Source organism: Oryctolagus cuniculus, chromosome 13, assembly GCF_051225735.1.
Source record: "Oryctolagus cuniculus isolate XC-2025 breed Fujian yellow rabbit chromosome 13, ASM5122573v1, whole genome shotgun sequence".
NCBI lineage: Eukaryota > Metazoa > Chordata > Mammalia > Lagomorpha > Leporidae > Oryctolagus > Oryctolagus cuniculus.
The window spans coordinates 70,337,872-70,351,402 of NC_142879.1; the positions used below are offsets into that span (position 1 = coordinate 70,337,872).

General features: G+C 41.0%; 1 protein-coding gene across 14 annotated transcripts in view; it reads right to left on the reverse strand.

Annotated features, from left to right (window-relative positions):
• OPTN (optineurin) overlaps window positions 1–13,531 on the reverse strand; it is a 71,483-nt gene that overhangs the window by 54,499 nt on the left and 3,453 nt on the right. For all 14 annotated transcript variants that reach the window (XM_070055701.2, XM_070055696.2, XM_070055698.2 and 11 more), the window contains exons 2-4: window positions 9,478–9,654; window positions 8,638–8,840; window positions 1,265–1,438 (exon numbers count right to left, since the gene is read on the reverse strand). In XM_070055701.2, coding sequence (XP_069911802.2) covers window positions 1,265–1,438; window positions 8,638–8,840; window positions 9,478–9,643 — 543 coding nt within the window. In that variant the 5' untranslated portion in view covers window positions 9,644–9,654. The remainder of the gene's footprint in view (window positions 1–1,264; window positions 1,439–8,637; window positions 8,841–9,477; window positions 9,655–13,531) is intronic.

Consider the following 13,531-nt stretch of genomic DNA (forward strand, 5'->3'; position numbering starts at 1 on the left):
ATATTATAGAAACATCCAGCAGTTTAGCTATTTTGCAAGTTGTTCTCCACAGCCCCTGGCGTATCTATAAAGTACATTTCTTTCTTTCAGGAACACAGGTAATCTCTTTTCCTGTGTCAGATGTGTAATGTAATAAAGTTAAAATGACAAAAGATTTTATCCTTGTGTGTGTTTTCTCCCTCATCATCTAATGTTTTTTAGTGGTCCAAAATGAGAAGCCCTTAGATGGTTTATCTACCTGTTTTGTCCTTTTCCCCCTTTTCTTTCTCTTTTATTTGAAAAGCAGAGTGACAGAGACAGAAAGAAAGACAGAGCTCCCATCCACTGGTTCACTCCCCACATGCCTGCAATAGCTATGTCTAGCCAGGCTGAAGCCAGGAGGCTGGAACTCAGTCTGGGTTTCCCGTGTGGGTGGCAGCGACCCAAGTACTTGAACGCTACCTGCTGCCTTCTAGGGTGTGCACTGTCAGGAAGCCAGAATTGGAAGTGAGGCCAGGACTTGAACCCAGGCATTCCAGTACGGGATGGGGGCACCTCAAGTGGCCTCATAAGTGCTGTGCCAAATGCCACTCCTATGTTGCTCTTTAACAGGACTGCTGTACACCAGCTACAGTCATGGCAGATGCTTCCCGAGTGCTTAGGAATCAGCACACACCACCCCGCTTGCTGACTTCACTTTGGCCTGTGCAGTAATTTAAATCTGTGAGCTCTGGCTTCAAACCAGTTCTCAGAGGTCCCTGAGTAGCTACTGTTGAAGGGAAAAGTCAAGATGTCCCCACAGCCTGTAACTAGAGCAGCTGCACCCCTTGCCTCCCCCTCTTATTTTTATGGTTCCTCATAGAAGTTTGTTTGAACAGCGGGCTCTTTGAAAAAGTGTTTAAAAGCCACTAGATTATTGCACTGGATCACAATTCTGCTCACCTTAAATGTAATGCTAAACATGGTTTTGAGAACTGGTTTGAAAAAAAGAGAAAGTCCATGCTCTTATATTTTGCTTTTGGCTTTTATAGGTCATGAAACTGTCCAGAACATATGGGGGGGGGACTGCATCTTTTGTCAAAAAGGTAATGTTTTTTCCATTTCAGCTATGATAACCCCTGCGAGCATTATATTACACTTAGAAAATGAGCATCAGCTAATCTTAGCTACACTGAAATCTCCTCGTTATTTAGCTTTCCTGTGTTCCAAGAAACAGCGGTTTGTTTCATCTGTCCAGGTGAGGCTTTACAGTTTGCTTAAAGCAGAAATAAAAGAAGAAACTCACTTCCATCCTGAGTTCCACGAAGGAGTGGTCCGAGTTGCCACTGGAGTTCAGTTTGAGCTGCAGCCCAGAAACAATGCCTCGCATGTCTGCCTGTAGGCGTGCTACCTGGGTCTTCAGCTGGTCCATTTCCTGCTCTGCTTCCCACTTGGGAAACCTGCAGTGGCCAGTGGGGCGCTAGAAGTGACAGGGAGTAAAGCAAATTAGAAGTAATGAGGGACCCAGCCATCAACAGGGTAGTTTCTCCACATTTTTGTCATCTGCACTTTAAAGTGGAAAATTCTAGCTCCAACTTGAAAATTTATTTTGACATAAAAATTAAAATGAAAAGTTTTTACAATATTTTATTGCACTCAAATAATAGAAATTTAAAATAACTTCATGATAAAAAAGAAAGGCTTCCTCAGCATATTGGAATAATTTTATTATATTATGTACAATAATATGTCTTATTATTATTAGATAACATAACATTTCACTATCATTAACAAATTATAATTATGTTTCATTTATGTTTATTTTCACAAATTTATATTATAATTATAAACTATAATTATTATATTTTATATAGTATATAATAGATACTATTATAACATAATTATATGTAATATGATTACATATAATTATTAATTATTATATCTATATTAACAAGTAACATAATATACATTATTTTATTATGGAAATAACCAACCAGACTTCAGCAATGGTAGACTAATAAATTATAATCTAATAACCAGAAAATAAGGCTAAATGTTGCCATAACTCAACTCTTGCCTTTTTTCCTTCGCACAAATGCCTAACGCTATTCTGCAAATACTTGTTCTTTCTAGTTAGATGCCAAAGCTTAGTATAACAACAGCAAAACACAATGAAAGGTCCAAAACTCTCTCAATATGTAGGCTGATGAGTACAATACTCTGTTGTTGGTGTTTGAAGATTGCTAAAAGTCAGTCAGCTGAGAAATGAGAAAATTTAAAATTTATGGGCTTGTACCTTAGGTAAAAAATTAAACATCATCTTCTATAAACATGAATACTAAACATTAATATTTCACTAGTGTCAAGTACATGTTGTCTTCATCCTGTTGTAATGTCTACATATGATTACATATGACCAAGTAATAAGAAAAAGACCCTGTCTAAATGTGGTGTTTTTATCTGGGAGCAAAGAAGACAGATCCAGTCCCCACTCTGCTAATCACTGGGTGTACTGCCTTGAGCAGATTCACTTTAGCTCCTGTCCCCAGTTTTCTTGGGTTAGGTGGAAAGATGTGGCACCACATGGTCTCTCTCCATTGTCTTTTCCAGCTGTGACCTTCTAGGCCTCTCTGGTTCCCTCCTCAGAAGACCTGCATGGCAATTTCTTAAATAAAAACAATAACTCCTCTTGAGAATTTACAGCATGATTAAACATCATCTACATACTCTCCAAATGAGAAATTTAAATAGGCGATCTCAAACTGAGAGACAACATTGAGTTGAGTTTTATCTTTTCATTTCCCTGCTCTCTCTGAGACTTCCCAAATAAACCCAAAGACCCATAGTACAATCAAAGCAGTATCAGAAAGACCCATGAGTGGGCCATAAACCAACCCGTCCGTGAAATAATACAAAATGGAGGTACAGGTATTCACTGGCAATGCAACCTGCCCATCCTCCACGCAGAGCAGGCCCTTGCCAGGGAGTTGCCTCAGGCCTCAGAAAAGCAATACACTGTGAAACCAGTTAGGTCTGCAAGGAAGGGTAAAAGTCTGCAGTCTCTCAGTGATGACTCACACTAAATAAACATACATTTAAAGAATGCAAACAGGGGCCTGCGCTGTGGCTTAGCAGGTAGAGCCACTGTTGCCTGCAGTGCCAGCATCCCATATGGGCACCAGTTCGAGTCCCGATTGTTCCACTTCCAATCCAGCTCTCTGCTGTGGTCTGGGAAAGCAGTGGAAGATGGCCCAGGTCCTTAGGCCCTTGCACCCAAGTGGGAGATCTGGAAGAGGCTCCTGGCTTCAGATCAGTGCAGCTCTGGCTGTTGCAGCCATCTGGGGGAGTGAATCAGGGAATGGAGGACTTCTCTCTCTCTCTCTCTCTCTCTCCTCCTCTCTCCGTATAACTCTACCTTTCAAATAAATAAATAAATCTTAAAAAAAAAAAAAAAAAAAAAAAAGAATGCAAGCAATGGGCCCGGAGCTGTGGCACAGCAGGTTAAAGCCTCAGCCTGCAGTGCTAGCATCCTAAATGGGCACTGGTTCATGTCCCGGCTGCTCCACTTACAATCCAGCTCCCTGCTAATGGCCTGGAAAGCAGTGGAAGATGGCCCAAGTCCTTGGGGCCCTGCACCCCATGGGAGACCCGGAAGAAGCTCCTGGCTTTGGATCAACTCAGCTCTGGCCATTGCAGCCATTTGGAAAGTAAACCAGTAGATGGAAGACCTCTCTCTCTCTCTCTCTCTCTCTCTCTATGTGTGTGTGTGTGTCTCTACCTCTCTCTGTAACTCTTTCAAATAAATAAAATAAACCTTTGGAAAAAAAGAATGCAAAGAAGAGAAGCATAGGTACTGCTTACCCTAGAACCAGGAAGTCAGAGGACAAAGACAAGACTACACCCTTGTTTGGAATCTTCACATTTACCCTCTGACCTCTTGAAGGACAGTTTATAGAACAGATTTTTTTTTAAAGATTTATTTATTTATTTGAAAGGCACAGTTACAGACAGGCAGAGGCAGAGGCAGAGGCAACTCCCCAAATGGATGCAACGGCTAGAGCTGGGCAATCCAAAGCCAGGAGTCAGGAGCCTTCTCTGGGTCTTTCATGTGGGCACAGGGACCCAAGCACCCGGGCCATCTTCCACTGCTTTCCCAGGTGCATTAGCAGGGAGCTGGATCAGAAGTGGAGCAGCTGGGACTCGAACCAGCACCCAAAAATGATGCCAGCACTGCAGGCGGTGGCTTAACCCATCATGCCACAGTGCCAGACCCTAGAAGAGTTCTTATAACCACCTTAGCATTTTTTTTAAAAGATTGATTTATTTTACTTGAAAAGCAGTATTACAGAGAGAGGGAGAGAGAGATCTTTCATCTGCTGGTTCACAAAGCCAGAAGCCAGGAGTTTCTTCTGGATCTCCCACATGGGTGCAGGGCCACAACGACTTGTGCCATCTTCTGCTGCTTTCAGAGGCACATCAGCGGGGAACTGGATCAGAAGTGGAGCAGCCAGGACTTGAACTGGTGCCCATATGGGATGCTGGTACTGCAGGCAGTGGCTTAACCCACTGCACCACAGCACAGGCCCCAACCATCCTAGCATGAAGATAGCAAATAGCTGTATTTTTATTTACTTATTTTATTTTATTTTTTATTTATTTTTTGACAGGCAGAGTGGACAGTGAGAGAGACAGAGAGAAAGGTCTTCCCTTTGCCATTGGTTCACCCTCCAATGGCCGCCGCGGTCCACGTGCTGCGCTGATCCAATGCAGGGCCCAAGCACTTGGGCCATCCTCCACTGCACTCCCTGGCCACAGCAGAGAGCTGGCCTGGAAGAGGGGCAACCGGGACAGAATCCGGCACCCCAACCGGGACTAGAACCCGGTGTGCCGGCGCCACAAGGCGGAGGATTAGCCTAGTGAGCCGTGGCGCCGGCCTATTTACTTATTTTTAAAACTTTATTTATTTTCATCATACTTGAGAGAGAAAGAGATTGATTTTTGACAGCTGGTTGATTCCCCAAATGCCTGAAATGGCCATGCCAAAGCCAGGAGCCCAGAATGCAATCCAGGTCTCCCAGGTGGGTAGCGGGGATCCAAGTACTTGAGCCATAAACTGTTACCCCCCAGAGTGTGCATTACCAGGAAGCTGGAACTAGAAGCAGAGCGTGCACTCAAATGAATATACACAGTTAAGATGTGTGTCTTCTGTGGCAAAAAAAAAAAAAAAAAAAAAAAAGGAAAAAAAAAAAAGAAAGATCTCTGTGAGTGAGATCCCAGTTGGAAAGAACGAGCCATCAAAGAAGGAGGTACCTTTCCCTGAAGGGAGGAGAGAACTTCCATTTTGATTATGGCCTTGTCTAAATAAGATTAGAGTTGGTGAACTTAGAGGCTTCCATAGCCTTGCCAGCTCATGACAAGAGCCTCGGGTGATTACTGATGTCATAAATAAGAGTGTCAAATGTTAACAACAGGAGTCACTGTGCACTTACTCCCCATGTAGGACCTCTGTCCTTAATGTGTTGTACTATGTGAATTAACAGTAAAACTACTACTCAAACAGTACTCTATACTTTGTTGTCTGTGTGGGTGCAAACTGTTGAAATCTTTACTTAGTAAATACTAAGTAGATCTTCTATATATAAAGATAATTGAAAGTGAATCTTGATGAAGAATGGGATGGGAGATGGGATGGTTGTGGGTGGTAGGGAAGTTATGAGGAGAAAAAGCCACTTTAATCCAAAAGTTGTACTTTGGAAATTTATATTTATTAAATAAAAGTTAAAAAAACTGTGTATCTTAACTGCTACACCAAATGCCCAACTCAGGAAAGAGTTTTAAACCAGAGTTTGAGGCCTGTGGATTTTTAGCACCAAACTATAACAGAATATCAGGTTACTAAATTAATTCTCTTTTACATAACTGTGAAGATCTCTTAATTATCCTTGGGAAATCATGAATCTGCTTATATCCTGTAAAAAACTCTTGATCATAAATCCATAATACCTTGTAAAACAACTCTTTAAATTTCCCTTTATTTTACTACTGATACTTTTTCTTTCCTTTCCTGGACTATTCCTGTGGTTTACATCTCTTCCAGCTCCACTATTTGTTGTTTCATCATGTAATGTAACCTGTCTTTTCTTGTTTGTGTACAGTCTCTCTATCCCACTGTCCTGGAAATGTACCATCTTAGAATTCTAGAATGAAAGGCTATCCAATGGTCTTTTTCTTTTTTTAAAGATCTACTTTATTTCTTTGAAAGGCAGAGTTACAGAGACAGAGGGTGAGACAGAGAGAGAGAGAAATAGAAATAGAGAGAGAGAGAGAAATAGAAATAGAGAGAGAGGTCTTCCTTCTGTTGGTTCACTCCCCAAATAGCCACAATGGCTGGATCTGAGCCAATCTGAAGCCAGGAGTCAGGAGCTTCTTCTAAGTCTCCCACAAGGGTGCTGGGGCCCAAGCACTTGGCCATCCTCCGCTGCTTTCCCAGGCATATCAGCAGGGAGCTGGATTGGAAGTGGAGCAGCTGGAACTCGAACAGACAGAGGCTTATCTCACTGTGCCACAACATCGTCCTTCTAATGACCTTTGTCTAACCATGTGTACAATTAAAAGAGAGAAAATGCTCACTAGAGATAATTACAATGCATTATTCAGTGAAATTATGCAGAACCAATCATGCCTCAGGTTCACAGTACAGACCTCCCAAGGAAATCCCCATCCTTAATGTGGCCCTAAAGGCTTGGAGGGATTCCCCATGATGCAGTTGTAGAAAACATCAGCAACGATGGGCCGGCATGAGTGAGAAAAGGCAGAGTAGGCTGGGAGCTCCACAAAGTCAGGAAGGTGAGTGTCTAAGTAAAACTGTCTCAAATGGTCCATGAAACACAAATTAAAGAAGAAGCAGGGAGGCAATAGAAAGAGCTTGGGAAGCACAACCAGCTGGAAGAAAGCTGACAAGGGGCTTTAAAGAGCCACCACTGGGGGGCCGGTGCTGTGGCACAGCAGTGTAAGCTGCCACCTATGTCACCAGCATCCCATGTGGGCACCAGTTCATGTCCCAGCTGCTCTACTTCCAATCCAATTCCCTGCTAATGTGCCTTTGATAGCAGTGGAGGATGGCCTAAGTGCTTGGGCCCCTGCACTGATGTGGGAGGCCTGGATGAAGTTCCTGGCTCCTGGCTTTGGCCTGGCCCAGACCTGGCTATTGTGGCCATTTGGGGAGTGAATCAGTGTATGGAAGATTTCTCTCTCCTCCCCTCCACCTTTATCTGTAATTCTGACTTTCAAATAAATAAATAAGTATTAAAAAAAAAAAAAACAACCAAGAGTGACCACTGTCCCTCTGCCAAGAACCCCATCTCCTGGCTGAGTCCTGCTTGGAGCTTGAGCCACTGACCATCTGCCTTGAAAGCAGCAGTCCAGTGCTGTAGTTTCTGATCTCAAGTTCTTCTAGTTCTGGAACCTCGCAGGAAAACCTGAAAGTAGACTTTCTCAAACAGAAAGACTGCTTCTGGAAGCCTCCTTCTTGGCTTCAATGTGACAGATTCCAGCAGGCTGAAGTCAACTGTCATCTCACACTCCAAAAACCAAGGAAGGAAAACAATGTCTATTTTTCCAGTGAGTAGAAAATTATTCATCAATCCCAGGGTATCAATTCTTAAAGAAGCCTACCTCAAAAATATTTACATAATGAAAATTTTTTTCCCAAAGAGTCAACTTAATAATTTTAAAATGGTAAAACAAGTTGAAAGAACAAATGTGATAAATCTTACTGACAATAAAATACTTCTAATTCACATATAAGCTTATTAAAGCTTTCATCATCCCATGACCAGGAGTTGATGAGTTAAGATCACTGATAAGAACTTTCATGTTTTTCTAAATTACTTTTTATGTTGTAAATCACTCTATATCATCTCCCCTTTTCTATTATTTTCTTTCTTTGTTTTCTTTATTTATTCATCCAAGAATTTATACATCAAGAAAAATCACTGATATTCAGAATAAATGCTCCTTCTACCAACCCAGTGCTGTATTTTCAAAGGGTTAGTGCCAGGACTGGGGGAAAATGCACAGCAGATGTCCACCTATAATACCCAGTGAGTCTTGCAGTACTGGTAGGGATTTCAACCATGTCTGGTTTGTTTTTTCACTATAATCTTTGAAACCTACTGTTAGGTATGAGCACATTTCCTAGGTTCTTTGGGTCAACAAAAATGTATGTCTCCTTCAATTACATCTTCTCATCACATGACATTTGCCAAATATTTTTCAAAATGAAAGTGTAAAGTGAATATTTTCCATTTTATTGCCCTTAGAGAAAAGATAGGGTCAAGAAGTAAAGATTATGAATAACAGACTTTCAAAATGAAATTTTATATCAAAGACTTAAACTAAAAATCAGATGTTTCTAGTCAGAGGTTCCACCTAAGCCACCTTAACATTCTTTTGACCAAAACCAATATGATTAAAGCTTTACAAAAATTTTTCCCTAATATAAATTATAGGTGATTCTCAAAACTTCAACCAGTCTTTTGAGCAAAAACACTTCTTTCCAAACCATGTGAAACACCATTCTAGCCTGAACTGTGAAAGATTTTGACAGAGGGGTCTAGATAAATAAGATTTTACTGCAAATATTCAGAAAATAAAATCACAACCGAAAAGTCTGCTCACCTCAAATGACTTCTCCAATTCCCCTTTTAGTTTTCCAAGTTCTTCCTTCAATTTCTTATTTTCATGACTCAAGGCCATTATGCGCTCTTTGGATTCTTTGCTCTGTAGCTCAAAGAACTGGCGTTCTTCCTTCTGTTTCTCTGACCAGGCGGAAAGCTCCTCAAATCGTCCTTTCATGGCTTGATTATTTAGTTTCATGGCTTCTGTGTGGGGTTCAGGGGGAGGGAGTCACCGTTTAAGACAGTGGACTTCATTTGGTGAGCTAAACCCCACAGCCCACTTCACCACATAACTGAATGTAGAAATGCCGTGCTTGGCCTGGGCCCAAAGGCTAACAAGACAAGAACTGTAGTGAGGTGAGTAGTTTGACTTCTAGACTCGACTAGTGGGTCCAATGTCATTTCCAGTCCTTTGAAAGTTCCAAAAAGTAACATAGATATGGGTACTTATACTACAGATAACTATTTACAACTAGGGAGTGAAGAAGGTCTTATTACTCTTAGATTTCAACACTGGCCCTGTCAAAATCCACAGCTTGAGATATCAGAATGCCTTCCCTTTATAAGGTGTTATTTAGGACTAACGCTGTAATCATGGCAGCCTTTATTTTTCCTTTAAAATGTGCTGTCATTATGTTATTTCCTTGTGATACACATAATACTTTTTATTCTTACCTGATTTCAGAAGTAACCAACAGAAGCTATGTTAGCCTTACCAGAGGCTAAATGCTATGATCTTTCTCTCCCCAAGGGAAACAGCAAAGGGAGCTCACCTGCAAACCTCATTACAAAGGGACTGCCTGTCATGAAGGCCCAGGGCGAATGCAAAACACCTGCTCACCTTTCAGCTGATGGTTCTCAGTGAGGAGCTCTTTCATCTGCTGCAGCAGCTCCTCTGGCGTGAAAGTGTCCAGGTTTGAGTGAGCCAGACTCGGGGGTCCATTTCCTGTGGTTTCACTGGGGCTTTCTTCCTTCTTGGTCAGGCAGCTGAGAGGTTGGTGGGACATGGCAGCAGTTCCTATGGAAAAGTCACAAACAGAAAATATAGCTGTTCCCTACTGCCAGGAGTCCCCAGGACTTCCTTTGCAAGTGCTAATATTGGGTTCTCAGAGTTTCCTATTTGTTCTCCAATTACATTGTGAACATTTTCAATTCTTTCTTTTAAGCAAAAAAAAAAAGTTTGCTCTAGTTTCAAGAAGATACGTGTATATGTATGTCCATGTTGTATCAGTGTATAGAGTATATAAGAGCGTGAGTTATACATATACAGTGAGGATTTGAGAAATAGAGGAAGAAAGGAAAGATATGATCACAAGATTTGTAGATTTGGGCAAAGTATCAAACTTTCCCATGCAAATCACTAAGTTCAAATCTTTTTATTTTGAGTGAATTGTATGGTACATGAATTATTTCTCAATGATGTTGTTAAACATCTCCCTATTTTATTTTTTGTATTTTTGGTTAACAGAAAAGGCAGAATTAACACTTTTTGAATGCTTACTATGTGTTGAATGACCACACCTTATGTTGGGTAGCTATTTTGTAGGTGAGGATGCTGAGTGCATCGAGGTATATAGCTTATCCAAGGTAAGTAAGTGGTACAACCAGGTGTCAAGGATGACTGCAATTCAACAAAGGTGCCATCAGATATTAAGCCTTCAGTATTGCACTTTCAATGCACACTAAAAAGATGAAGACATCTTGGTATGTTATTGCATATTCTGAAAATTATTTTATACATACCACCTTATTTTTTTTTTTTTAACTTTTATTTAATGAATATAAATTTCCAAAGTACAGCTTATGGATTACAATGGCTTGCCCCCCATAACGTCCCTCCCACCCGCAACCCTCCCCTTTCCCACTCCCTTTCCCCTTCCATTCACATCAAGATTCATTTTCGATTCTCTTTATATACAGAAGATCAGTTTAGCATACATTAAGTAAAGATTTCAACAGTTTGCTCCCACACAGAAACATAAAGTGAAAAATACTATTTGAGTACTAGTTATAGCATTAAATCTCAATGTACAGCCCACTAAGGACAAAGATCCTACATGAGGAGTAAGTACACAGTGACTCCTGTTGTTGACTTAACAAATTGACACTCTTGTTTATGGCATCAGTAATCACCCTAGGCTCTTGTCATGAGTTTCCAAGGCTATGGAAGCCCCCTGAGTTCACTGACTCTGATAATATTTAGACAAGGCCATGGTCAAAGTGGAAGTTCTCTCCTCCCTTCAGAGAAAGGTACCTCCTTCTTTGATGACCCGTTCTTTCCACTGGGATCTCACTCGTGGAGATCTTTCATTTTTTTTTTCCCCAGAGTGTCTTGGCTTTCCATGCCTGAAATACTCTCATGGGCTTTTCAGCTGGATCCGCATGCCTTAAGGGCTGATTCTGAGGCCAGAGTGCTGTTTAGGACATCTGCCATTCTATGGGTCTGCTGTGTATCTCACTTCCCATGTTGGATCATTCTCTCCCTTTTTGATTCTATCAGCTAGTATTTGCAGACACTATTCTTGTTTATGTGATCCCTTTGGTTCTTAGTCCTATCATTATGATCAATTGTGCACAGAAATTGATCACTGGGACTAGTGAGATGGCATTGGTACATGCCACCTTGATGGGATTGAATTGGAATCCCCTGGTATGTTTCTAACTCTACCGTTTGAGGTAAGTCAGCTTGAGCATGTCCCGAATTGCACATCTCTTCTAATGAAGAACTGGATTAAGGATTCCTCTGGGTTGCCTTTAGAAATCTCTCTTTTTTTTAAATAATAGGTAAAATCCAACAATTTTATGTAGTACAAGCAAGTATACCACCTTATTTTGAAGGGGGATCAGTGTGGACATATAAAACACATGAGGGAATCCCAACTTCCCATTAGAATTACCTACCACCTGGGCAAACACTGACATCTTTCCAATGACTGGCTACATGCTATCAGCAAAAATTTGCATCCTCACACTTCATGAAAATGATGTCTCTCCATCAAGAACTGATGTGCACAGGTTATAATACAATACAAAGCAAAGGCAACTCCTCCCCGACCCTGTGTACGTCCCCTCTCCCACTCTGTAAAAGTGAAATTTGGCTACAGTTCATAGAAATGCCTGCAAAAAGATAATATTGTTACTTCCAAGATACTTAACGTTTCCAAGACCATTTTAAATCCATTTTTCCAACAAGTAAGCAGTGATGTAGTGATACAAGTGTGATAATGCAGAAAGCCACAGACACCACTAAAGGCCCTGGGTTCAGAAGGGAAACTGGATATGAGCATTCTGTTTCTTTCTTTCTTTTTTTTAACATTTATTTATTTATTTGAAAGGCAGAGTTGGAGAGTTACAGAGAGGCAGAGAGAGACAGAGTCAGTCTTCCATCTGTTGGTTCACTACACAAATATCTGCAATGGTTGGAAATGGGCTGGTCCAAAGCCAGGAGCTTCTTCCAGGTCTCCCACATGGGTGCAGGGACCAAGAGCTTGGGCCATCTTCTACTGCTTTCACAAGTCATAGCAGAGAGCTGGATTGGAAGTGGAGCATCTGGGACTTGAACCAGTGCCCATATGGGATGCTGGCACTATAGGCAGCAGCTTTACCGGCTACGCCACAGCACCGGGCCCAGCATTCTGTTTCTAATAGAGGAAGAGTATTGCTCTCAGTTAGACCCATCAGCTCTCATGATTATGGAACCTGCATGACCTATTTCAGTTGCAGAGTTCACTATATATGAAATCAGTCATGGAAGATAAAGGCAAGAGAATTGCCTGCTCTCTGATTTCTAACTGGATCATTACATCTACATATACGCTTGGTATCCATACATCAAAAGGATACCAAACACATGGAATGCAGTGTTGCTCTCCTGGTACTCTGCAACTCGTAGGTAATCAGAGACAGTGCTACCATCACCAGGGACATCAGGTGACTGCCTGCATGACTTCCACCTAAAGCAGGCAGAACAAAGAAGTCTCAAGAAGTTACATAATGTGGACGGCAACTTGATGAAGTAAAAAGAGCTGATAAAGCACATTACTCAATTTCAAGCCTTTTCTAGGTTTTACACATCTGGCTTGATTTAGAAAGGTATAGTACTGCAGTGTACAATTGCTTAGCATTAGATGACTCAAATAGATTGTTTTCTTTATCTCCTCTGAAAAGAAACCTCAATTTGGATAAACTGCATTTTTTATTTTCCACAAAGTCATTTTTGCACAGAATGAGCTTGGTGTTACTGAGACACAAAAACGGGGTTTTACCAAATCATGGTGTTCCCACCTATTTTGTAGAGCAGCACTAAAATACTAGGCAATAGACCTAAGGATAAAAATCTTCCTTAATCTCTCATTTACTCATCAACATTAAATTTCCTCAGGTATTCAGTTACTACAGTACACTTTGCATAGGCTGTGGAAGCATCCAGCAGGTTTTTTTTTTTTTTAAAAAAACTATCTACACAGGTATCTGGAAATGTGTTGGTTCATCTCATTATATATACACATTTCTCCTTAATGGTTTCCCCAGAGGAAGGGGAAAGGAAGAGAAGGGATGAGAAAGGGAGAGAAACAGAGGGGAAGAGGGGGAAAGGAAAGAAGGAAAAGAAAGATGTTGCTTTGAAAATTGTTCAGAATTTTTTCTATTTGGACTTCCTTTATTCCTCTACCAAGTCTACAGATACAACCATAACACCATTAAAATGGTTCTAGTTGTTTTAACAGTACTTCTCAGTTTTCCAGGTCGCCCCCATTTTATAAGGACACAACAGAAAAAGCATGGTTTGCACTAGGGGAGACAGTAGAAAAGTCACTCATACACTAGCCAGATGTTTGGCCTTGGGAAGTCACCTGATCTCTTGTGATTATTTTAATTAATTATTTATTTACTTTTAA